Source organism: Lytechinus variegatus, chromosome 1 (assembly GCF_018143015.1).
Source record: "Lytechinus variegatus isolate NC3 chromosome 1, Lvar_3.0, whole genome shotgun sequence".
Lineage (NCBI taxonomy): Eukaryota > Metazoa > Echinodermata > Echinoidea > Temnopleuroida > Toxopneustidae > Lytechinus > Lytechinus variegatus.
This window is the reverse complement of record NC_054740.1, coordinates 83,479,875-83,507,553: the sequence shown is the minus strand read 5'-3', so window position 1 is coordinate 83,507,553 and position 27,679 is coordinate 83,479,875. Positions and strand designations below refer to the sequence as shown.

The following is a 27,679-nucleotide window of genomic DNA, read 5'->3' as shown; positions in this document are numbered from 1 at the left end:
TTGACTATTTAACATGCAACATACATATTCAGTAAAGTTTATTCACCTCTTGTGGATTTTGGTTTCATTCATTTTTTTTTCGCCACCCCCCTCCCATAATCATGGCCCACCCTTTAACCATGTTTTTACAATTAAAAAAATGAATGTTTTAATGACCATTAATTAATTTCTACCTTTTAAACTTTTTAACCAGTTTTATTTTTGTTTTACACACTTTGTTCCCCCTTTATGAATTTGACATAAATTCATGACTCCATTTTTTAGCTAACTACATGTCAATGTCAATTTATGGATTTTTCAAGCATATTTACTTCATTATTACAGCTTTATTAATATACATGTACTTGAAACTATGCATTGCATTTATTCATATGATATGGCTGATTGAACTTATTTTGATGAATATAGTTTTGATACTTTTTTTTTCATTTTCTTATTTCTTTTTTCATTTTTTCGTCAATATTTTATATCGTAAACTTTTTATTGACGACCTTTGCAGTTTTAAATTCAATGACATCAACTCATGTGTACTAATGATCATTCCAAGATTAAAACAAACTTCATGTCATATGTATTTTTTTCTATTTTATTTGCCTTTTTCCAGCAACCTTGGGTACTGAAGTACCAGAAGCAGGTAGAAAACGAGGTTCTTCATTTGCTTTATTGGGAAAGGTTTTTTTTTTTAATGGCATTCATCAATTCAATCAATCATCTTACTATATTCTTTGTTGCATTTTCTTTCCAAATAATGGCTTGGATATCTTTTTGAAAAATGAATAAAAATGAGCAATTGATAAAAAAAGGAAATCAATAAGAGGCTCAGGTGAAAAAGCCATTCTAAACACAAGGTCCTATCTGAAATCAGGTTGACTTCAAACTCTGGTCCAAATTGGGTTCGATCGTGTACAAACAAATGTGAAGCAAATATCTGTTGGAGATTCAAATCATATTTTTTTCTCAACTCTTTAGTTATTGTCTAGCAATGATATCTAAAAAAGCATGGGGTAACAGAACTTTGCAATGTAAACAAAGTTTTTATCTTTGGCTTCTGGAAATTATTAGCAGTGTAAGACCATTGTCTTATAACTGAAAATGAAACTGCTCCTCATACTATAAACAATGCTATTTTTGCAAAATTTTCATTATTTTTTTCCTTTTTCAAGAAGCGAATGAAGCAAGTGCGATATATCATAACCTTCATTCTTATGTTGATAAGAATATTTTAATTATTACATGCTTTCAAAAATTTAATTCATGTTAGCTTTAACTCTTAGTTACTTGGATAGCTATTTGATTAAATGAAATCAACTGCTTTCATACTTGTAAATATAAAGCGGAGAGGGTACAATAATCTTTGCATTTAACTTATATCTTTAGCTCAGCCACATAGTTGCAGGATTTTTGATAATTTGGATTTATAAAGCATTTTTTTTCATTTGCCCCTTTGATATTGATTAGAATTGACAAAATAGCTACAATACCTTATCTAATAATTTTTTTTACATCTCTTTGAAGTAGGGCCATAGACCTATCTCAATCAAACCAAATATTTTTTTTAAACTTTGCAAATATGTTACCCTTATTGGTTCACAGTTCAATTTTTTTCAGTAGTTTCAGATGTGGTTGTCATTTTGCTATTTAGGGTACTTTTAAAATTCATCATTGGTGTGATTTGTTGGGTTTTCAAAGGGTTTCAGATAAGTTTGCAGGTATTCAGATTCTCTTTTTGAGAAAGGTTGTAAAGACTTACAAGAAATCAAGTTAAAGGAAAATATGGGTTAGGGTAAACACAAGATATCGCTTGTGTCTAATATTTCCTAAATGTTTGCAATTGAACCGTAGGTTGCTATACTTTTAGAATCAAAGGCTTAGATTAGAGGTTTGAATCGCTCATCAAACTTTCTAAATCAATTCATAAATGGTTCCTTAAAAGTTATTTATAGATATGTAAATCTTTTAAAGGTTTAAGTCCACCCCAGAAAAATATTGATGTGAATAAATAGATAAAAATCAAACTGGGAAAATTTTGAAAATTTCATCAAAATCGGATGTAAAATAAAATAGTTATGACATTTTAAAGTTTTGCTTATTTTCCACAGAAACAGTTATATGCACAACCCATTGACATGCAAATGAGACAGTTGATGATGTCCCTCACCATTTGTCTTCTGTTTTTTATTGTTTGAATTATTCAATATTTAATTTTTACAGATTTGACAATAAGGACCAACTTTACTGAACCATGTAGTGTTAAAACAATGCTAATTCTCATGTTCAGGGAGGATTTAATCTTTTTTTTTCACTTGCAATTAGGAGAAATTAGAATATTTCATATAATAAAATACAAAAGAAATAGTGAGTGGATGATGTCATCAGTCTCCATCAGTCACTGACCAGGATGTGCATATAAATGTTTCCTGAAAATAAAAAGCGAAACTTTAAAATGTAAAAACTTTCCTATTTTACATCCGATTCTGATGAAATTTCCACTGTTATGCTGGTTGGAATTTTCTCTTTATAATTCAAATCAACTTTTGGTTTGGGTGCATATAACTTGTTAGTAGTGTATGATAAGGCTCTTCATGTTTTCCTTTATTTCATTCTGTGCTTTTTATATTCTATCTATCTGTTTTTGCAATGTATGGGCAAAGTACACATTTTTGTTAAGCTTTTCTTTTTTGACTATTTATATGTATTGGTTATTAAGATAATGTAGCCATAAACAATATCAATTATATAATCTCTATAGCTAAATTCACTTTTTGCTTCTTAGTGCCTAGTGCTTCCTGTGCAATGCCAGAATATCTTTGCTCATTAAAGAAAGTAGGCATAATCACATGCATTGCAAGATTGATATGTTTTGATACATTCATATCTTTGCTAAAAATCTGAGTTTAACAAGAAAACTGCAAAATAAAGATTTTGTGATGTATTCAACAAATACTCTTTTGAATGGTTCGATAAAAAAACATTACCAACTGCCTTTTACTAATTTGTGTCAATATTTTGCGTAGATTACTAAACCATGTATTTATTACTCAAATGGAACATAAAGAAAGAAAAATCGTAGGTTATCATTCACTAAAAATGCGGAAATCCACCACAACAGAAAGTTGATTTGAAAAAAAGTGGTCTAAAACAAAAATGATGCTGAAAACTGTTACTCTTACTGAATAATAACCCCAGTGATAGACAAATCATGGGAGGGGGTACAAACCATTTCTCAAGAATGGAATGGGCTAAAAAAAAAGATGTAATGTGTGTGTGTAGCGATCTGACGGACAATTACTAAATATGTGAGATATTTTTCCAGAGTGCCTTTATAAAGACATATCATAACATTACCAATGAGGGTGCTGAATATCCTCACATGTAAAAATTTAATTTATCCAAATCCACAAACGGGAATAAAGATTTAATGGTCACATTACTATATAAGATTGAAATGTTTGATAATACTCCAATATAATTATAAACCACACTAATGAATATTTGCCTAATCATTAGACCTGCTTTAAGCCCATTTTTGTTTTGAATTCCACTTTTTTATTTATTGTTAAATGAAGTGGTCATTTGTGTAGCAGTGATAAGAAACAAATATATTTCGTTCATATTTCCTTAACATTAATTGTAAAGTGTTTTTGAAAAATAGTTTTGCATTGTAAAAGATGTATTTGATAAAGTACCACAAGCTAATTTCTTAAATATGGAAGAAGGAAGAGTTCATTTGCTCACTTTCATTTGTAAACATTTTAAATCAAGTGAGGTAGGAAAAGAAAGAGAGCTAGAGGGGGGGGGGGCTAGGTAAGCAAACAATTTTGGGGGAGGTGGTTATATGATTTGGTGTGACATTCAGGTAAGTACTTGTTACACAAATGCAGATCTATGCTAATTAAGATTTAACATCTTGACATGTTCAAGCTGTAATGATTATAGACTATCATCTATTGTCTTTTCCATGGATGATGCATTATTCGTGTATGAAGAGCAAATGTAATTGTATTTTGAATTTCAATTTTCTTACAGCTAAATCTTCAGATTCCTCTTCCTCTTCATCATCTTCCGCTCCGCCTCCGATTCCAAAGTCAAATAGTCAGGTTGAGCAGATGAAACAATTCCTTGCGTAAGTATTCTTTTCTCTTTCACTTTTTGCTTTCTCATATTTCATTGTTTTTTGTCCTTCATCTATTCATTTATTTTTCTTCTTTTCCTCCTCTCATTTTTGTTCTCTCCTTTTTTCTCCTTATTCTTCACCTTTCCCCCCTCCTCTTCGATTGATTTCTTTTCATCTTCTTTTTCTTGTCATTTTTTGGTAGTCTTCTAATTTTCTTCTCTGTTGTTTTTAACTTGTAATTGTCTTCTCTTTCTCATTTTTGTTGCTGTAACTTCTTACTTCCTTTTCTTGTTTATGTGCCCCGTCCCTTTCTTTTCTCTATTTCTTCATTATTAGCTTTGTTTAATTTTTCCCTTGAGACATTGTGTTTCTTCTTCAAAAGATTCTTTCGTCTTTATTTTCTTACCTATCACAATTTTTTCTTCCTTGATAGATATTTTTTCTTTTCTCTCTACCTTTATCTTTTTTCTTCATTTCTATTCATGTTTTTGCATCCTTCATATATTAACCTTCCCTTATTATTTCTTTATTGTACATATACTTCTCTTTATATGAATTGTTTTTTCCACTTACCTGTCTGTATCATGTAAATATCCATATTTTTCTGCAATTTGTTTCTAATTCATCCATTTGATAAAGGCCTATTCATGAATGTAATTATCCTTCAAGCCAATCAGAGCTGACCATCAAGCAAATATTTAATTTTAATTTTAATATCTAATTGATTTCATACTGACCTAGCTCTTTTGATGAGAAGAAACATATATTTACCTTCTAAAAATTTAGTCTAGGTTATTTGTATTTTTGTATTTATATAATCATTTTCATTATATTTAATACACAAAACTTAAAATAGCGGATGATTTTTTGTACATCTAAGGCAGTGCATACTTAACTATGTAATTTGCTCAATAATCTAACAATTTTGCTGTAGATATCAGAGGAATGATAAAAAAGAAAAAAAAACTTATTTAGCATGATCAAATAAATTCAGCATCGTAGATTAGTCTTTAAAAAAAAGAGCTTAGTATAATTCATTTAATTGGCTTACATGAAACGATATTGGAACTTGGGTAAATTCAATTATGTACATAAGTGCAGGAATCTCATGTCTTCCAATTGCACCAATGTCAAGTGTAGTTTTTAATCACAAATATGCATCCCATGTACGTTCAACACATGTGTGTGGAATGTAAATATGGTGTTCATACTGCATGACATGGCATCACAACATCTTATCACCTTGACCAGATTTTAATGTTGACATTTGATAATGGATCATTGTCATACACAAATACTTTGAACAATATTGCTCAAGGTTCTTACACTTCTACATGTGTATTCAAAAGATTTTATTTTGATTGAAAAGATTTACATTTGTTTATTCAATTGGAATTATTCTTAATCTTCAGCTGAAAAATTGAATTTTCAAGATCAATTTGCAAGGTTGATTTCTTGCCAAAGGTGATAATGTAGAGGAAGCCCATTGTATGTACCCATCCTTTCTCCATGACAATGACCCTCATGATCCCTAATCATCCTCCCTCCTCCTCCTCCAACTTCATGTCTCGACAAACAGCTGGGAAAATAGACGAGCTTCATACTCCCACTCCTACGGCCGCTGGTAATCACTGCATCCGTATTTGATCTATTGGCTCATTCCATAAAAGAAAAGTTACAATTCATTTTTCCGACCATTCTTTGGCATACAGCTTCACTATCGTTTGGCATACAGCTTCACTATCATGCATGATTTCCACAACATCTACTTGAAATGATACAAAAGCAGATCATGAAAGAAAGCGTTTTTAAACTCCATATCATACTCATTTGCAATATGTGTCTTGCCAACCCAGCACAGTTGAAGTGTGCAGCTTACTGTCATCATGAAATGGCATAGACATCATGCACAAGTGTTTAGCTGTTGGCCTGAAGAGGGTTTAGTCATGGCTTTTTAATGAATTGTAACTTTGTTAGAATGACCTGTCTTACACAGAGATTTTAAATTCCAAACCGCTGAATGACGCTATTTTCTTGTAAAGTAAAGCCTAGAAAAAGCTTTTAAATATGATTTTGCCACAGCAAAGTTTTATTTCTATTTTGCACCTTTTGAAGCAGTGAAGAAATTGGATGTGTTACAAGTAAATTGGTTCCTTCATGCCAGTTGTTGCTTTTATTTAAATGAAAATACACTTATATCTGAATATGCCAAAGGTACAAAATAGCACCTCGTAATATTTAAATTGTAAATCCCATAGCGTTGCAATTTTTTTGGCATGTTAGAGTTTTGCCTACTAGATACTGTAATTACATAAGCTTTATACAGTGACAGTGCACTTCTAATTGACAACTGGTTAATTTGGTATCCATTTGAAACAACTATAAGCAAATTATCAAGACATACAATTTTCTCAAATGCACATTAAAAAAATGACAATGCCTTATAAAATGTTCTTACATGTGCAGTCATCATCCCAATTTTTTTTGTATGAAATGCATTTCATACAGATGATTAAAAATAATTAAAAAGGGCCTCAAGAATAAACAGTAAACAGGTCTAATGAAGACACACTTCGAAGAAACCCTAATTCTGATTTCCACACTACAACAAGCTGCAAAAAGGGGAAGGCATGAATAATTTGATTATTTTTTTGTTTTAGACTTTATTTTCAGCTTTCTTGTGCATGTGGCTACTTTCTTTTGCTCAAAAGCATTTCAGAATCTCAGTTGATGATTGTACGCATCATCATGTTCTCTGCTCTATACTCTTGTTAATGTTTTTTAAAAGCCAATGTTTAGTTTTACATTTCAAAATTTGATTTCCTTGTCAGTTAAAAAGAGATTGTATTAGTTTATAAAACGTTTGTGAAAGTGATTTATATAGATTACATGTTTTGTTAAAGTTTAATTTATAACAAAAAATAAACAAATCAGGTTTCCAAAAGTTCATTTGTCTTGATAAACTTCTCGTCACAAAATTGGAATTAGAACAAAATTTTACTAATTATAAATTCCCTTTTTTATTTTAGCATTCTGATAAATTAACTACAATCTATTTATTAAGAGAGGCTGCAAAATCAGATTTAACAGTCCTAATATTTTTTGCAAAGAATCAATGAAAATGAAATAATGGTATTATACCTTTGATTTTCTAACAGCTTAAAACTGCAGTATTTTTCACTTCTAAAATTATTTTATTTTATTGTTTGTTGCATTTTGATGCCTAATACTAATATCTAATATTGGCTTCATTTGCGTTTCAGATGTTTGTACATTTCAATGTTTTCTTTTGTATGTAAAAATAGTAGATTTTTATTAGTATATTATTCATTCTATTGAACTGATGGAATTATCAGTTTTATAAACCATTTACTTCTTTGCACTTGTTCAGAAGACATAATTCTTAAAGCTTTAATGACGAATAAAGTGGTACTTGTAGTTCTGTGACAAGCGTTGTGACTTCAAATTTCAATTGAAAATGTGAGTCAATTATTTATGTAGAGGTGTGCACAAAGAAATTTCATTTTAAACCATGTACATTGTTCAATATCTCTCAGTTAAATATTGAACAAGGTTCATTGTAAGAATTGCCAGAATCTTTCCTAAACTTCAATAAGATACAAAATATAATGTAAAAGCTAAGAATTCTAAATACGAATACCCATCCATTCAACCCAAGCCTGAGAAAAATATTTTTTTTAAAGATAGTAGTAGCATTGAATACCATTGATAAAGCAATCTCAAACCAAAGCAAATAATTTACAAGTGTTAAGATTATATTAATAAATTGAAATGTGTGTTGAATATTGTCTTTTTAATAACAGCTCAAGACCAGAGTTATTACCACGGCCACCGAGTGTTGACAGCCCTCCAGCAAGTAGGTCTTACTTTATATGTCATCAGTTGTTGTTTCAAAGGGAATGAATTCTTTATAGAAACAATTCATTGTCTATTATCTGACTTTCATATTGGAGCCAAGAAGATGTCAAGATTTTAATTATAAATCAGAGTTGGTGACCATGATATCGTGCACTCTATATGTCCCATTAAAAAAAATATATATGAAGTTGAATATTTTTCATGCAGTTTAGATATTTCACTATTTTGAAATTCATTCGTTTACATTTTATTTGTCATAAATATATTAATTTTAACACTTGATGGTATACATGTTTGAAGTTGTATGGAAAAGTTTTTATTGAAGGAAAAAATAAGATACCTTTACTTAAAAAAAAAGGAAGAAAGCAACAAAATAAAAGACCACCTTAAAAAAAAGAGGAAATAATAATATATAAATGAATAATAAAAAAAACAAATAAAAATATATGTTGGTCTCTGATATCTTACAAATGTAACTGATATGGTATTGATATGTCTTGAAAAATATAGAGTACTGAAGATTTTGGTAGAGCGTGATGAAAAACCCCCATTTTCCAAATTTAGTGGGACTCGGTCCATGGAACCCCAAGGTATGACCTCATGAATACATGTACATAATTAGCCCCATTGGAGTCAATGTATTGTTGGCCTGGTTCCTAACGTTTAGAACCAAGCCAATAATACACTGACTTCAATGGAGCCAATTATGTATTTATGAGGTCATATTGAGGCCCCCATGGACCGAATCCCACCAAATTTTGGTAGTGGCGGTTTTTCATCATGCTCTACCAAAATATGGTATCAAAAATGCTGAAATGCTAAAAAAGTTTTTTGTGACTTCATCACTTCGGTACTCTATAACTGAAGAAATCAGTAGTAAATAACTTTCAGTGACATCACTTTTGCCACTTTGTAGTTCCACCAAAGAAATTCCAGACAACTGACAGCAATGGGACATTGGGTGCAAGTAGCAGACCCAGCTCCCAGGCCAGCTTCCATTCTAATAGTAGACCAAACAGTCAGCAAGATCTACCGACCACACCCAGTAGTAGGTCACAGAGTCGTCATGGTAGTTCTACCGACGATGCATCCAGTAGTAAGAGTGGTAGTAGCGGTCCACCAACTCCAGCCCCAAGGGTTCCAAAGACGGTGAGAATTGGGTGCTTTTCTTGGGCATGGAAATTCTTTAGCTGTGAACGTTACCTATGGTGATGGTGATGATGAACAGTGTTGTTGTTATACACCTAGATGTACTTCAATTGAAATGGATTGGTTTGTTGTGAATTGTTTTCAATTTTTTAGATCAGAATTGATTTTTTTATTCTTTGATCTGATTTGATTTGAATGTTTCCTCTGATTTGATTTGATTAGATTTGAGTTTGATTCGAATTTAGTTTACAGTATATTTGATATTAAGTTTGGACTTGTTTCAATACTTGTAATGACATGATACTCCTTTCACATTATTCTTTTCTGATTTAGAGACCAAAATCAGTTTAGGTCATGGTGCGGTCATGAAGCATAGAATTCAAAATGGAATCAATTTTAATTGATTTCAATTTGACAAGATGTCCTTACCCTTTCTGTTAAAGAAACCGAAGAGAGTAAGGATGCTATAATTGTTAAGCAAATTATCAAGATGAACTCGCATTTGCCAAGGTCAGATTTGATGTCCTTTTCCTTTTCTCTATTCTTGTTTTATAGAGACCGAAGAGAGTGCGGGCGCTGTATGATTGTCAAGCCGATTATCAAGATGAACTCACGTTTGAAGAAGGCGAGACTATAGTAGTGACAGGGGAGGCTGATGCAGAGTGGTGGGTGAGTAATCACAAGGAGAATCATAGGCAAGAATGAAATGAAGAAACAAAGATAAACAATGAAAGAAGGAGATGAAGTAGGTAGGACTAGGAGGTGGAAAAAGGCCATGAAAAGAAAACATAATAGGAGGATAAGAGAAAGGAGGTAGATGGGAAGAGCAAGAAGGAGAAGGATATGTAGGAGGAGGTTCAGAAGAAGTGAAAGAAGTAGAGGAGGATACCCCCCAAAAAAGTATAAAAATAAATAAATTAATAAATTTATAAATGAACAAATAAATAAATAGATAAATAAATAAACTAACAAACTAATAAATAAATAAATGAATAAATAAATAATACGAGGACAAAATAAGCAGGAATTAGAGAGTGATGAGAAGGAGAATAAGGAAGAAGTAACAACAAAAAAATAGAAAAGGAGATGGAGAATGATACTTAATTTCAAGAAGAGAGAATGAGAATAAAACAAATATTCACTGACACCATTTGCATCTGTATCTTCCTATTTTCTAGATCGGAGAGATAGAAGGCAAACCATCACGGAGAGGGGTGTTTCCTGTGTGCTTTGTTCATGTTCTTGAATGACGAATGCTTGCCACTTCCAGTCCCATGCACTCCAATCTGCGTAGTCTTCTTCCTTCACATTGGTCCCACCCACTACATTTGATGTCATATATTGCATAGTATACATACAGAATTACCTGAACTCGGTAGACTAATTTAATATGCATTCAATGTGGAAGAGAGTAAGTTTCAAAATTTAATCTTGTCACAACACAACTCTCAAATTGTGTATTTTCCTAGATCTACATGTAGTGGAGAATCTTTGACTGTCATGAATGAGTGCTAGAAACTTGAATCAGTCTAGAATTTGAATCAGTAATATTTGTATACACATTATATTTTTGGACTAGAAAATATCTTTCACACGGAGTTGACTGTAGTGACTTTTTTTCATATTTGGGAAATGTGTTCCAACCAAATCTTTCACCAGTACCAAAAATATGACATTCTATTCTATGTTGTCTTTTTTTTAAGAATCGCAATCATGTAGTTTTATTTCTATTAGGCAACTAGTCCCTCTTATCCATAATCGTGTTTGAACTAATGTGTTATATGTAGAATTCATCAAGTTGGACTTTCAAACTGCTCTTTGAGTGATGACAGGAATTTGTTTGTTAGTATATATGTTTAATATTTGGGTCTCATCCCTTTATTAAGAAATCATGAGATTGGCCATATTGATAATGATTGTAATATAATATCTCCAATATTTGTGTCTCATGAGTCTTTTGATGCCGATGCCATCAGTTTTTCATGTTTGAAATCAAAACAATATTGTCTTTATTTCTCTTGATAAATGGTAACAATCTATTTCTTTTAAAATCCACTCCATTTTCCATGAAAATGAAAGGAATGCCTTTAATTGGGGGAAAAACTGTCATAATAATAGTAATAGTAATGATGATAGCACTAATAATAACAAAGATGGAAATAAGGATACTTATAGAATTATGATATTGGTAATGATTTTAATGATAATATTCATTTTGTTAATGATAATGATTATGATAAAGATGCATGTGTCATGTGTTTTTACCCCATACCAGCTTAGTATTTGCTTCAGATATACTCAACATGTGAGCCTTGAAATCAAGCTTTATTGCACTTCCCGCTGGTTGGTATTCTGTAGTGCCAGGTTATATGTGAACAAATATTGTGGTTCTGTGCATTGGTATACAGAAAAGCTCAATTAAATTTTGCTTTCCAGATGAAGAATTTTAAAAACAATCTACATGAAAAAGTATCAGACAAAATATTTGAAACTGAATACTAGAAGTTTAGTTCACATTTTTGTGATTTATTTGCCTGAAATTTTGCTGCAAAACTTTTAACATGCAATCAGAATGTATAACCACAGGTTGAAAGCTATGCCAAAGCAATTATTGAAAATTGGCCCAATGTTTGCTCTAGACCCTTCGGTTTCCTCGGTTTCAGTAAGTAATAATTTGAAAATTGTTTTGAAATTTAGAATTTATGATTTGTAAAAAAAAATCAGTATTCAAACTATTTTTTTGATACCAACACATGTAATCTCAACTCGATTCACCCATGATGACATCATAGAAGTCAGGCCAGTATAAAAGAAGATTAAACGCCCATTTTAAAGGCAAGCAAATTTGAAAAAAAAAATCAGCTGAAATCCAGTAAAAATACATGATACTTGTTTCCTCCTTGTTCTTGCCTGTGTTCTGTTGTTCAAGCTTCCTCTATGGTCTTTATGAAAGAAAGATTGAATTCTTTATAACAGATTTTCATTGTGTAAGCTGCAATATGAGAAAGTTAGTCATTGGAGACGTCTATGAATGACAACTTATGATTAATACATATGCCAACTGTACAAGTTACGTGTCATGGGTCACGTACATGTATATGTGGAGGATATTTTCTGTTAGCATTAGGTAAAGTGCATTTATGTGTGGGGGGGGGGTCACGGTCTAGTGGTCATGACTCTCATCTTTCAATCTGAGGGGTGTCGGTTCGATTTGCAGCCATGGCAAGTATTCTTTCAGCAAGAAATCTACCGAAATTGTGCTGCACTCAAACCCAGGTGAGATGAATGGGTACCCTGTAGGAAAGATTTCCTCTAATGCTTGAGTGCCTGTAGCCAGCACAGTTAAATGTCAAGTCCACCTCAAAAAAATCTTGATTTGAATCAATAGAGAAAAATCAGACAAGCACAAAGCTGAAAATTTCATCAAAATCTGATGTAAAATAAGAAAGTTTTTACATTTCAAAGTTTCGCTTATTTTAAACAAAGTAGTCATATGAACGAGCCAGTTACATCCAAATGAGAGGGTCGATGATGTCACTCACTCACTATTTCTTTTGTTGTTTATTGTTTGAATTGTACAATATTTCAATTTTTACGAATTTGACGATTAGGACCTCCTTGCCTGAAGCATAAAATGTTGGAATAATGGAATTCCACGTATTCAGGGAGGAATGAAACTTCATTTCACATGACAATGATGAGAAAATAAAAATATTTCATATTTGATGTAATAAAATACAAAAGAAATAGTGATGGTTTTTGTTGGGGTGGACTTGTCCTTTAAAGCTGGGGTAATGATAATAAAATTGTAATGAGCAGTTGAGTATACATCTAGAAATTGTGAAACATAATTGTACATCAATTATTATTATTGTTATTAGCTACAGCCATTGTTTAAAGGATACCATTCAGCACATTAGTATGTAATTCATATAATGCATGCTCTCAAGTTAAATATTCCATAGTGTATTGATAGATTTTTAGAATTTCTCAAGTGGATGATGGGCCTCAGGCCGAGATGAGACATAATTCATGAAAGAAATTTTATAGCTATGAATGCACATTTGATTGTATTGTGTTGCAACATAAGGTAATGTTCTAAAGTGTTATGGTTAAAATCACAGAAACCTAGCAAATTGTTAAGATTGGAACATACATTGCAGTCATACAGTGCAGCATAATTGCATTACAAAGGCAGTTCAAAAGTTGTATGCAAATTAGGTGGAAAATTAATGAAAAGTGGGTGGGAAGTTAATGCATGCTGATTGTCATTACTATTTTAACTAACTTCATGTGCATCATTGACTTTGTTCCCCCTTTCCCCATAAAAATGCAGAAAAAATGCAGAAATTATAACTAGATCCAATGGTCATCTCATAGAAAATTGTGTTAAAAGACAGTCAAAATGATGATGATTTAAAATTTTGTTTTCAATCAACTTGTCAAGATCAAACTGTCATTGAAAGAATACTTCCAAACGCATTCCATGGCTTTCAAGATAAGCAAATATGAATTTCTCAATGCTTTAAAAAGGACAAAGTCCATATCCATGTAGTTAGATCTTACAATGAAAGATGACCTCAGAAAAAATTTCCTTGGGCAGTCAAGAGCCGTGTGGCTACATTGGAAATCATCTTCAGTTTTTTGTATTATTATTCGGAATAGATATTCATTATTGGTATGTACATGGAGATATTGACCAGCAGCACAGGCTAGACATGTCAATTAAAAAATGACAGAAATACAATCTGATTACAAAGCGAAATCAAATATTAATACAGTGTATGTAATTTTGGTTTGGAATCAGATTGTACCTTAGAGTAACATTATGAAGTGATTTCTCATGTAAGATCATTTTTCAGTGCATAGCTCTCAATATTGCATGCTGATAATTTTTGCAAACAAGTCTTTCCTATTTGTGGGATTGTATATGTAATTCACCATCTGTTGATGAGGAAACTCACAATCTTATTGCTATTAGGCAAATGTAAGATAACCCATGTGTGCTTTATATTTTTGTTCTTCATCATTCATTTAAAAGAGGATTGAAAAAAGAAAGACAGCTTCTTTGTTTTTTCATAGATGGAAGGAGTTTTTATTACATTGATAATCCTGATTACGTGCATGATGCTCCATCTTTATAGATATTACCATGCTTTTTGATGGACTTAGTCTTTCGCAAGGTGCACCAACTCCACCTCATGGGATTATCCTTACTAAATCATCACTGTAAAGCCATGCGGCAGATACCAACAATTTTCATAATTGTACCAAGTCTCTCCCTCCCTGTGGTATGAAATGATGATTTAAAATTTTCTTGTTGCCTTCTCATACTGGTTGGTCCCTGTACAAGCTAGCATGAGAATTACAGAATTCAGCAGTTTACTAACAATCATGTTGGATATTTGGCAAGTTATTTTCATGTCCATTTTCAACTGTGCTTAAATACATTTGTTGCAGCAACTCAGAATGTGGATATGCCTTTTACCTTTTTGTAGTATGCTTAGGTCACATTTGACTGTGGATGCCATATGAGTTTGTTGAAACTGCAATTTCAACAAAAATTTTCAGTCATCATACATGCAGTCTATGATTGCACATAATATCTTTATACATATATTCCGTATGGACCCTAGGCTGTACAGAGGCTGTCTGGAGATCATAGAAATTGTACCGCATCAGCGCAGTTACGCTGTAGTCATTTTAGCCTCAAATGTATCAGAGATCATACAATTTGTGTTCAGACGCTGCATTCACAGAGTGGTAATTCAGCGGTGGTAGCATCTTTGTTGAATCATTTTTAGGCCTTCTGTCTAACCTAACTGTACAATCACTGAAACGGAAGACCATTTCGGAGTAACCTCATGGGCATGTCTGTTCAAATGCCGTCTTTTCTTTCATTAATATCGGCAAATTTTGTTTCTCAGACCAAATGTAGGGTGTTTGAAACAAATTGGTTGACCCACAAGACTTGTAATAATGAACGCTGGTAATACATATGTTGCGAAGTGCACAAATTGATTAGAACTTCTATTCGAGTTTAAAGCTACATTGAAGGCTTTATAAGCAAAATGTGACCTAGGCATTACTTTGCTCTAAACTTATTAATGCATCTAATCCAAAGTTCAACCTTCAGTCTTGGCTGAAAGTAGACCTGTCAGCTTTATTTTAAATGACACCTAAACAAAAACATTAGTACATCTATGAAGTACATCTACTGCATAGAAATGGCAATTTGTGCAATTTATTTTTAAAAGAAAATTATTTTGAATAAGATGTGGAGTAACAAACATGGTTTAGTTGAATTTCTTATACAAATGACATTCATGGAAGTGCTCTTCAATATGTTCTCTTTTTTTTGTAATCATGTACTTTTGATAAGCTTTTCTACTTGTGTTTACATATGTTGTTTATGCTTCTTTTGATATACATTTTTATTGTGTTGTAATCATTCAGTTCTTTCTTCTCAAAATTAATATTTTTTGTACATTATGATTTCATGTTTGAGGAACTGTTAATTGAGAAATAAAAAGCATACAAGCAACCATAAAATCATGCTAAGAGTTTGCTAGGAAAGGCATCGTGTTGGTCTTTATAGACTAGGACACAATATACTTGTCTAGACAACAATGAAAAAAAAAAATAAGTTAATTGTAATGATAGAAAAAAAGTGCCAAGATGAAACATCATAGTAATGTAAACCAAGTAGGCATGCTTCATGACTGAAAGTTATTTTCAAAATGATATCTTATTTCCCTCTCTCATCCATAATCTTGCACTTTATACAATCATGTTGGATATGCATGTATATCTAATCATGTTGGATATTCATGTTGGTTAAGCACATGGAAATGGATTGAGATATCAAATAGGGAATAGAAGCCTTTAACAGAAATTTAATTACTTTTTGAGATGTGATAAAGTGGTAATATAAAGTCCTAGAAATTCCTTTCATGAAGACTCTTTCAAATCGAAACTATATTTATGTCATGAATCAGGGTGTGAATGTTTTCACTCGAAATGGCAATCAAATATTTGGATCAATTGTGAGATAAAATAGATATAAAGAAATCTTAGGTATGTAGCTGAGGCCTGAAGCTAACTTTGAATCATGGATGTGCGCTTTTATTTCAGAAAATGTGAATTTACTAGACTTATTCAATAGAATATTGGTATTATCCACATATATTTTGTAACTGATCAATTGAATTAGATTTATAAACCCCCTGGTAGGTACATGTGTAACTGGTTTTGAATATAGATATATTGTGTAACATGTATAATAAAATAAGTCTCGAGTATCATGTAAGATGCTCTAATATAGAGTTTTGAAACATAATATATAGGAAAAATATGATTATAACACGTTATGATGTACATGTGTAAACAAAATCTTGTACCTTTACATAGAATTTTGAAGTAATTGTGAATGTTGGTTTACATGTAAATATTTTTTTGTTAATTTGTATTGTTTCTGTCAATGAACTATTTATGAACATATGGATATACAAAAATATCAGTTTTCAATTGGAAATTGAAACAAGAAAACAATAAAATATCTTTGTTGTGCAACTTACTTGATCTTTTATCTTTGTGTATTTTTCTATTCTTTTTATGGAAGAATTTAACATACTATCGAAAGACTGTATGTTTTGTCTTAACAAACTTTAAAAAAATAATTATTCATATGTTTTATATTCCATGAAGCTTGTAAGTATCATGTACAGTATCAGCCGATATGCTACTAATAATTTCAGGTAATTGGATGAAAGGCAAAGGTCATTTTAGGTCAGAAATTCAGCCAAAAATTGATATATTTCAATCTCACAGTCAATAATTCTGCTCTAATTGAATTGTGTATTTCAGGCAAGACAACCAGAGTCATTCCACTTGTTTGAAAAATCTGCAATTTTTCAGGGTTGTTTGTATTACAGTCAAGATGAAAAGTATTAACCAATTTGTAGGGGGTTAAGGAATATTTAAGAAACTCAAGAACATTGTCAATCGTTTGTCAAATTTGGCATGGGGATAGATCATGATGAAAAAAAATATATTGTGTACAATATTTAGCAAAAAACTGATCGTCCCGATGCATCACAAGATTCATCTATTCGCTCTCTCCATCACCATCCCTACCTCATCACTCTGTCACCACTCACCATGGATCCTTCCTTCCCCTCTCATAAAAGAAAAAACAAGAGAAAGGATATTTTGGACCATTATCTCTATTTCTGTTTTTAACTCCACAATTTTCTATCTCTCTCCTCTCCCTCTTCAAGGCATCAAACATAAAAAAAAATATTATAAGCATCACCATAAGTGTATCCAAAAGTGTGTTTATTGACTTAGGAAGTCAACGTTTAAGTAGAAAATGCTAATGGGCTTAAAGGTCAAGTCCACCTCAGGAAAAAGTTGGTTTGAATCAATAGAGAAAAATCAGACAAGCACAATTCTGAAAATTTCATCAAAATCGGATGTAAAATAACAAAGTTATGACATTTCAAGGTTTTGCTTATTTTTTAAAAAATAGTTATATGAACGAGCCAATTACATCCAAATGAGAGAGTCGATGACGTCACTCACTCACTATTTCGTTTTTATTGTTTGAACTATACAATATTTCAGTTTTTACGAATTTGATGATTAGGACCTCCTTGCCTGAAGCACAAAATGTTAAAATAATCAAATTCAACGTGTTCAGGGAGTGAATGAAACTTTATTTCACATGACAATGATGAGAAAATCAAAATATTTCATATTTTGAACAATAAAAAACAAAAGAAATAGTGAGTGATTGACATCATCGACTCTCTCATTTTGATGTAACTGGCTCGTTCATACAACTTTTTGTGTGAAATGAAGCAAAACTTTAAAATGTCACAACTTTCTTTTTTTATATCCGATTTTGATGAAATTTTCAGTGTTATGCTTGTTGAATTTTTCTCTTTTTATTCAAATCAAGTTTTTGTTGGGGTGGACTTGTCCTTTAAGAAAATATAAATTTGTTTGCGCAAGAGGGCAAGTATATCATATGATACCTGTTATCATATGTGCTTCCATCAGCAGTGATGATTAGGGGGAGAAAGAGATGTCATTATTCACAAACATTCTCTCTTCAATAGCCCTTGATCTATATTTACAGTGAATGGAATTCTAATTTGAATGTTTTACAAAGTATCTCAAGTTTTCCTTTGATAATCTTGATATATAAATTGAAAATATTTGACTTAAGTTCATTGCCGTTGTTCAAGAAATCATAGCCTAAATTGAACCATTATGCTTGAACACAACTCCTAAGAATGTCTATTGGAGTATTTGTTTCCCTGTTCCTAGCAATAACTCTTTACCATTCCCACTGGTTGCTAAAGGCATTTTGTTGCAAAATAAAGGTTTATGACAGCAATTTACCCTTTCATCATAACCCCCTCAAAAATACTTTTTTCTTTTTGCTTTAATTTGTGCCATAAGATAGATTCATTAATAAAGTAAAATAATAAATTCACTTCTCATTATACTTGTAATATCATAATCCCAACCACCAACTACATTAAAATACATTAGAAACAACCCAAGAAATTGTTGGGCCATTTGATATAATCAGACTGATGTGTAATACTTCATGGGGACTCTAATCCACTCTATGAAATACACAAGGCAAGGCCTCTTTAAACACAGATTTCACTCAAAACAATGCTACTATAATACATCCCATTACATGTGTTTGATTTCCTACATGTACATCATATAATTCTTAACACATTTTTTCCACCACCAAATACACACATGTGTAATATCCACTGTACACTGATTACATAAGGGTATATTTGAAGAGATTACAGTAGAATGCAAAATATATAATAGGGAATCAATATAATTATTTCATTTTGATACAAATCCATTATAAAAAAAATGTGCTTAGCCTATATAACTGGGATGAAAACACATGTACAATAATAAAACCTGTTGATTGTGATATCACTTGGATAATAACATGAATTTCAAATAAATGAATTTCCATTAAACAAAACAAAAAAACAATAGACCCACAGATTAATAGGAAAAGTGATCACTAGGTCTCTGCTGAACTTCGTTCGGGCAAAAGCCCTTGAATAGAATTCCAATCTGAATGTTTTACGAAGTATATTTAGTTTTCTTTTGATAATCTTGATATCTAGATTGAAAATATGTAACTTAAGTTCAATGCTGTTGTTTAAGAAATCATAGCCTAAATTAAATCATTATGCTTGAACACAACTCCTAAAAATGACTATTGGAGTATTTGTTTTTCCTCTTTCTAGCAATTATTCTTCACCATTCCCACTGGTTTCTAAAGGCATTTTGTTGCAAAATAAAGGTTTATGACAGCAATTTACCCTTTCATCATTACCCCCTCAAAAATACTGTTTTTTTTTAATTTGTGCCATATGATAGATGCATTAAAAGAGTACAATAATTTACTTCTCATTACACTTGTAATATCATAAATCCCAACCACCAACTACATTAGAATACATAAGAAACAACCCAAGAAATTGTTGGGCCAATTGATGTAATTAGACCGGTGTGTAATACTTCATGGGTACTGTATGAAATCCACAATGCAATGCTTCTGTAAACACAGATTTCACTCAAAACAATGCTACTATAATACATCCCATTACATGTGTTTGATTTCCTACATGTACATCATATAATTCTTAACACATTTTTTTTCCACCACCAAATACACACATGTGTAATATCCACTGTATACTGATTACATAAGGGTATATATGAAGAGATTACAGTAGAATGCAAAATATAGCATAGGGAATCAATATATTTCATTTTAATATAAAACCATTAAAAATGTGCTTAGCATATATAACTGGGATGAAAACACATGTACAATAATAAAACCTGTTGATTGTGACATCACTTGGATAATAAAAATAAATGTGAAATAAATGAATTTCCATTAAACAAAAAAAAGACCCAACAGATAAACAGGAATAGTGATCACTAAGTCTCTGGCGAACTTTGTTCAGGCAAGACAAAAATTTAAAAGAGAATGCTGTAAGAGCAATGAGCCTTCCATCCTTTCGTCTAGTAATTGAATTCTCGAAAAAGTCTCTGCTTCATGTCATCCACCTGGATGTAGTAGGAGAAAATGAAAGATACAAATAAAATGTATCACAAAAGTGTCTATGAAAATGAGAATTACCAGACTCAAGAAAAATATCCCTTCCTCATTCTTTGTTTCATCGTGGAGGCTTATTCAAAATACTTTGTTACATTCGTTATTTGGCATGCATGATCATTCAACTTCATAATGCTAGATTAGAAATAAAAGCAAATTGATTGACTCTTTCCATTAGTGATAAGTTAGTAATGAAAAATATACTTGAGGGTTGTGAATTCTTGCGATAGTTGTCTGTATAACCATTTTTTGGGGAAATATATAAAACTAAAGAAAAATATAACGACATACCCTCTCCGGTATATCATCACGCTGGTAATGGCGTCCCTCATGATCTCTACGCCGACCACGTGGAAGACGATCCTAAGTTTTTATGAAACAAAATCATTTCAGAAAAGTGATAATTACTACAACGGTTTCTTGTACACAGATTTTGCTTATACCTATACAAATTTGATTTCTTACAGAAATACAGTACCCCATGGGTATTTGACTGAGAACTTGACATTTTCCAGTGCTTTTAGATGTGCATACAGAAAACCTCAATCTGCTTCAATCGATGTTGATCACTGAAATAAAATGACGAACATGTAAATTTCTTTCAAATGCGCTAATGTGCAAAGCGCAATCTACCTTTACAAGTCAGTTTTTGACATCAGAACCTTCAAAATATCAATTAGATTTATTAAAATGAAATGAGAAGGGGATGTAATAAATATGTTAGAAACCCAGAAATTAGCATTACGATGATAAAGAATAACTCACTTGAAGCATATCTTGGAAGCGATTCCTGCGAGAGGTGTCTCGACGAGGTGCGTATGGCTCTAAATATTCGTGCTGGAATTGCGGGCCGAGTGTGACTGGTCGAGGGATTTGGAGCAGGGGCGGAGGTTCGATGGCCAGCGGTAAAGGCGGAGGAGGGCGGTAATCATCCCCATTATGAATGAAACGTGGTCCGTCATAGCCCTCTTCCATTTCGGTGATTATTGGACCAGGACGATCCATGATTGGAGGTGGAGGAAAAATGAAGTCATCCTAGAGGATATAAAGATATCATTATACAGTTAAGGGCTCTTAAAAAAAGTTTGGATAACGGACAACATCAGTTACGTAATATCTACTTCTACTTCTATTTTTACTACTACTACTACTTCTTCTTCTACTACTATTATTACTACTACTATTACCACCAATACCAGTACACTATTAATTGTACTTTTCCACTATTTTATGCCACTACTAAGTATATTACTTCAACTACTAGTGATATCAATATCACCATGGCGACCTTTCTAAAATTCTTACCCTTGGCATGAGCATTAGTGGAGCTGCTTTACGACCATACTCAGGATCCTCATATTTTCTTGGTCCAGATAAGATGAAGAAGCAGCAGCAGCATACGAAGAGGAGAAGAATGAGAAAAGCAACTACCCCTGCAACAATTCCTATGATCACCTCCCTGCTTAGAACAACTGAGGTAGAACGAGGACAAGCATTATCAAACTTTCAAACAGATCGTGAATAAATTATTGAAGTATTTCGGCCCTGTGGAATAATTAAGTGTACACACCGACATCCTGCTGTGGAAAACTATGAATGCACACACACCATCACACAAAAACACACCCGCAACTTGCTATGGAAAACTATGAATGCGCACACAGCCCCAAATCAACAAACACACCCATGCCGTCATATCCTGCTGTGAAACTATGAATGCACACACACCCTCACATCAACAAACACACTCACAACTTGCTGTGGAAAACTATGAATGCGCAAACACCCTCACATCAACAAACACACTCACAACTTGCTGTGAAACTATGAATGCGCACACAGCCCCAAATCAACAAACACACCCCCAAATCAACAAACACACCCATGCCGTTACATCCTGCTGTGGAAAACTATGAATGCGCACACACACCCTCACATCAACAAACACACCCACACCATCACATCCTGCTGTGGAAAACTATGAATGCGCACACACACACCCTCACATCAACAAACACACTCACAACTTGCTGTGAAACTATGAATGCGCACACAGCCCCAAATCAACAAACACACCATGCCGTCACATCCTGCTGTGGAAAACTATGAATGCACACACACACCCTCACATCAACAAACACACTCACAACTTGCTGTGGAAAACTATGAATGCGCACACAGCCCCAAATCAACAAACACACCCATGCCGTCACATCCTGCTGTGGAAAACTATGAATGCACACACACCCTCACATCAACAAACACACTCACAACTTGCTGTGAAACTATGAATGCGCACACAGCCCCAAATCAACAAACACACCCATGCCGTCACATCCTGCTGTGGAAAACTATGAATGCACACACACCCTCACATCAACAAACACACCCACACCATCACATCCTGCTGTGGAAAACTATGAATGCGCACACACCCTCACATCAACAAACACACTCACAACTTCCTGAACCTATGAATGCGCACACAGCCCCAAATCAACAAACACACCCATGCCGTCACATCCTGCTGTTAAACTATGAATGCACACACACCCTCACATCAACAAACACACTCACAACTTGCTGTGGAAAACTATGAATGCGCAAACACCCTCACATCAACAAACACACTCACAACTTGCTGTGAAACTATGAATGCGCACACAGCCCCAAATCAACAAACACACCCCCAAATCAACAAACACATTCATGCCGTTACATCCTGCTGTGGAAAACTATGAATGCACACACACCCTCACATCAACAAACACACCCACACCATCACATCCTGCTGTGGAAAACTATGAATGCGCACACACACCCTCACATCAACAAACACACTCACAACTTGCTGTGAAACTATGAATGCGCACACAGCCCCAAATCAACAAACACACCATGCCGTCACATCCTGCTGTGGAAAACTATGAATGCACACACACACCCTCACATCAACAAACACACTCACAACTTGCTGTGGAAAACTATGAATGCGCACACAGCCCCAAATCAACAAACACACCCATGCCGTCACATCCTGCTGTGGAAAACTATGAATGCACACACACCCTCACATCAACAAACACACTCGCAACTTGCTATGGAAAACTATGAATGCGCACACAGCCCCAAATCAACAAACACACCCATGCCGTCACATCCTGCTGTGAAACTATGAATGCACACACGCCCTCACATCAACAAACACACTCACAACTTGCTGTGAAACTATGAATGCGCACACAGCCCCAAATCAACAAACACACCCATGCCGTCACATCCTGCTGTGGAAAACTATGAATGCACACACACCCTCACATCAACAAACACACCCACACCATCACATCCTGCTGTGGAAAACTATGAATGCGCACACACCCTCACATCAACAAACACACTCACAACTTCCTGAACCTATGAATGCGCACACAGCCCCAAATCAACAAACACACCCATGCCGTCACATCCTGCTGTTAAACTATGAATGCACACACACCCTCACATCAACAAACACACTCACAACTTGCTGTGGAAAACTATGAATGCGCAAACACCCTCACATCAACAAACACACTCGCTGTGAAACTATGAATGCGCACACAGCCCCAAATCAACAAACACACCCATGCCGTCACATCCTGCTGTGGAAAACTATGAATGCACACACAGCCTAACATCAACAAACACTCCCACACCCTCACATCCTGCTGTGGAAAACTATGAATGCACACACACCCTCACATCAACAAACACACCCACAACTTGCTGTGGAAAAATATGAATGCACACACAGCCCCAAATCAACAAACACACCCACACCCTCACATCCTGCTGTTGAAAACTATGAATGCACACACACCCTCACATCAACAAACACACTCACAACTTGCTGTGGAAAACTAAATCTTTATAGCTTTTATAATTACGATAAACTGCATAAAGTTAATAAAGGTGAACTAAAGTGATTCCATGTTTACACATCAATAATATTTTTTGTGTACAGTGATTGGTTTCTCTAGGATTTCCCCTACAATATTCAATAGAGTAACCAGCATGGCTTAGACATACTTCCAAATTTCTTTACCCTTGTTTTCCCCTTTGTCACTTTAAGTTTATTTTACTTCTGAATGCTGATTATGATATTTAGAGATAGTTTCATGGTCTACGGAAATCATATGACATACTTGAGTTATATATAATTATTTGATAGTCATGATTTTGCAGACTGTTAACTACAGGCCCATATGACCAGAATAATTCATTAAGTTATCAGAACACAGACATCCCATAGTTGCTAAAAAATGAATGATTTTTTTGTATTGTACGATTATTGGGCAAGGGTGCAAGTAAAACTGTTGTTATATAAAGATAGATTACCTTGTGTATTTTCACAAGTATCTCCTGATGTCCCAGAGGGGCAGCTGAAAAAATGAAGAATTAAAGTGTAATTAATTATTACTAGTTTTCATTATGTGAAATTTTGTAATAAACAAAATCTATATATTCCTTGCAAAAGGCTTGTGGCCTAGCCTGTCACGCTAGGCTACAAGGCTTTTGCAAGGAATATACAAACATAAAACTAATGGAATGACAGCATAATGCTTGTAGATGTACATAATAGTTGTTATCTACTTTTCATTTATGATAGGTCGACTTTTCTGACAAATTATCTGTTATATTGACTTCTTGAAGTTACAATGCTGAAGTATATCTATATTAAATACAGATAATAATGCATGGTAACTTCAAAAACTTAATGACCAAAGTTCTTGTAAAAAAACAATAAACACAAGTGTGAACACTAAACACACACACACACCCTCATATAAATAGCAACATAAAACAGTGATAGGGGTTTTAACACACAAACCTGCATTCGTGATCGTAAACAAAAGTCGAATTTGAGACAGTACAAGTTCCTCCATTCGAACAGATAAAAGATGATGGGCAGACCTCTGATATGGAAGAATAAATGACAATTAATTATTACATGATCAAAATAGAAAACACTGTCCAAAACAAAGCACATTTATTCTTATGTTTCATTATTTAACACTTAACAAAATTAGAACATTCAGGGAAAAATTGCCATTTGAACATATTCATTTTTAATACCGATTCCCATGTTTGAATTAATCCATGAAAGGTGTTTAAATACGGACAGAATGACACTGAATCATGTTTTGTAATTTTCTAAAGAATTTGAAATTTTCTGAAGGTATCCTAAGCCAATGAAAACAGTATATGCAAAACAATTTCAAGAAATATTGGAATTATCAACAAGCTCAATTTTTTTCTTCCAACTCGTACACTACTTACACTATATCATACCTTAATATTACCATACATCAATTACGGTATTTTGGCATGGGTTGTGCAATTCAAGCGCAATTACATAGGATACTTCTGTTACAGAAAAAACACTTAGGATAATATTTCAGACACATTTCAGATTTCACACAGATAAATTATTTTTTGAAAACAAAATCCTTATAGTTCATGGTATACGTCTGTTCCAACTTATTTTCCAATTTATGTACAAACTAGATAAAGATGATCTCCCGCATTTTTTCAATTATGTTCTGCAAAAATCCTCTGTAGACGATTATTCTACAAGACAATGAAACTTTCGTCACCTACCTCCAACCCGAACTTTACTTGAAAAAAAATTCTTTTGTCTTTTCTGGTCCCATATATTGGAATTCATTGCCCAACGACTTCAAGGAATCACCAAGCATCACTATTTTTAAACATAACCTTAAAAAGATGCTCATTTGCCAATACTTTACACAAGCAAGTCTATCTACCATATAACTAAACCTACAACAAAAACTAAAAAAAAACTTCTTTTTTTTAACCTCTCAGGACACAACTTGCCTGCTGACCTTGCTCCTCTTTGCACCTCCAATTGTACTTGCACCCCTCCTCTCACCCTACACTTGCCTGTCTGTTTCTCCCTCATTATCACAATTATTGTAACCGTAGTATTTATTTTTATTTTCATATTTTTAATTTTTGTTTAAATTGTTACTATTAATTCCAATTTGTGTCACTCTTTCGATATTTTGTATAGCCTCCTTTTAAACTGTCTTCCGTCTCTCCTTCATACTTTAGTTTTGTGATGTTATCTCTAAGTTACGTATTGAAACTAGGTTACCGGGGCTTGCCTTCCATACAAGTTTTGCTTTTCTTGACAAGCTCCTCCGTTCTGTTTTATATAGTTATTAGTCAAAGGTACTTTAGTTCTCATTATTTAAACCATCCAATACTTATGCATATTCCGATTGATATTGTACTTTAAATTTAATTATGTATTGTTACTTTGATTTTGTTGTGCTTTGTGAACGCAATGAATAAAATCTACATGTAAATGAAAACTTGGCGAAGAAAAATAATCAGTTTCTTGCAATAACTCACATAGAAAAATTAATTCAATAACAAAACATCGATGTAAAAGGTGATCATTTTCACCAGGAATATTCTAGGTCTTGTGATATGACTTCCAACAAATGTACGACTGAAACCTTAGTATATGTTCATAGATCTAGCAGGGGGAATATGATATGCTCTTTGAGTATATGTTCGATAAGTGATCTAGAAATTGGCAAAAATCGATTTATCAAAAATGAGATGTGATAAAATTTACTACAAAGAAAGTCACGTTTTATCGAAATCAAATGGAGATAACATCAGATTCCAAAGTAATGAGGCCAGTCAGGCCACTGGAGAAAGCATTATATTTTCACATAGCCCTCGTACTTCTACTTAAAACTGAGAGCAAGTCTGAGCTCTTCTGCACGTGGCCTGAACTCATTCCATTTCGGAATATTCCTTCCTGTCCGGATAGAATTCATATAGTATCTAATTACAAAACATCTGGATAGAAAGTGTCGTTACTGTTAAGTATTTGTTTTTCCTTTTCTACGAAAGAATGGTTATGGGCAACATCGACCAAAACAAAATATCGTCTTGCCTGTGATAAGAATGACGTCAGGTGGTAATCGACCTGAGAGGAACAGGCCTGATGACTGTCCACCTGGCATCCATTCCAGGGAAGGACCAACAGAAAGTCCGAGGTAAGTATCGGCCTGTGCAGTAGTCGCTGTTGAATCCTCACTCAATGTGACTGTGTAAGGTACGATGACACTTCCAGCTCTAAACCGTAAGGCTTTAACCATCTTGAAGTTCACCAACCGGTTAAAGGTTGTCCATAGCTACAGAAATTAAATCACGTGGTTTCACGTACAAATTAATTAGTAAATGAAGGCTTCACCTTTTACATTTATGTGGTCATATTTGAAAATTAGCATGGAAGACCTTAAAGATTTCAGGGCATTTCTTAACCTGATCTGGGTCCC

General features: G+C 33.4%; 2 protein-coding genes across 9 annotated transcripts in view; one reads left to right on the top strand and one right to left on the bottom strand.

The window, feature by feature from the left end:
* The window catches only part of LOC121425564 (arf-GAP with SH3 domain, ANK repeat and PH domain-containing protein 1-like), an 85,206-nt gene extending 72,649 nt beyond the window's left edge, over window positions 1-12,557 (top strand). For 4 of the 7 annotated variants that reach the window (XM_041621692.1, XM_041621661.1, XM_041621683.1 and 1 more), the window contains 6 exons: window positions 4,027-4,123; window positions 5,694-5,738; window positions 7,939-7,991; window positions 8,910-9,142; window positions 9,698-9,811; window positions 10,321-12,557. In XM_041621692.1, the coding sequence (XP_041477626.1) occupies window positions 4,027-4,123; window positions 5,694-5,738; window positions 7,939-7,991; window positions 8,910-9,142; window positions 9,698-9,811; window positions 10,321-10,392 (614 nt within the window). In that variant the 3' untranslated portion in view covers window positions 10,393-12,557. Of the gene's footprint in view, window positions 1-604; window positions 635-4,026; window positions 4,124-5,693; window positions 5,739-7,938; window positions 7,992-8,909; window positions 9,143-9,697; window positions 9,812-10,320 lie in introns of all 7 variants that reach the window. The other 3 variants (XM_041621703.1, XM_041621667.1, XM_041621675.1) reach the window with 2 other exon arrangements.
* A 5,718-nt stretch (window positions 12,558-18,275) lies between these two features.
* LOC121425550 (hyalin-like) overlaps window positions 18,276-27,679 on the bottom strand; it is a 34,920-nt gene continuing 25,516 nt past the window's right edge. Inside the window, exons 16-22 of one of the 2 annotated variants that reach the window (XM_041621633.1) lie at window positions 27,295-27,535; window positions 25,192-25,276; window positions 24,699-24,742; window positions 21,627-21,793; window positions 21,087-21,356; window positions 20,613-20,684; window positions 18,276-20,272 (exon numbers count right to left, since the gene is read on the bottom strand). In XM_041621633.1, coding sequence (XP_041477567.1) covers window positions 20,228-20,272; window positions 20,613-20,684; window positions 21,087-21,356; window positions 21,627-21,793; window positions 24,699-24,742; window positions 25,192-25,276; window positions 27,295-27,535 — 924 coding nt within the window. In that variant the 3' untranslated portion in view covers window positions 18,276-20,227. The remainder of the gene's footprint in view (window positions 20,273-20,612; window positions 20,685-21,086; window positions 21,357-21,626; window positions 21,794-24,698; window positions 24,743-25,191; window positions 25,277-27,294; window positions 27,536-27,679) is intronic. The other variant, XM_041621641.1, reaches the window with a different exon arrangement.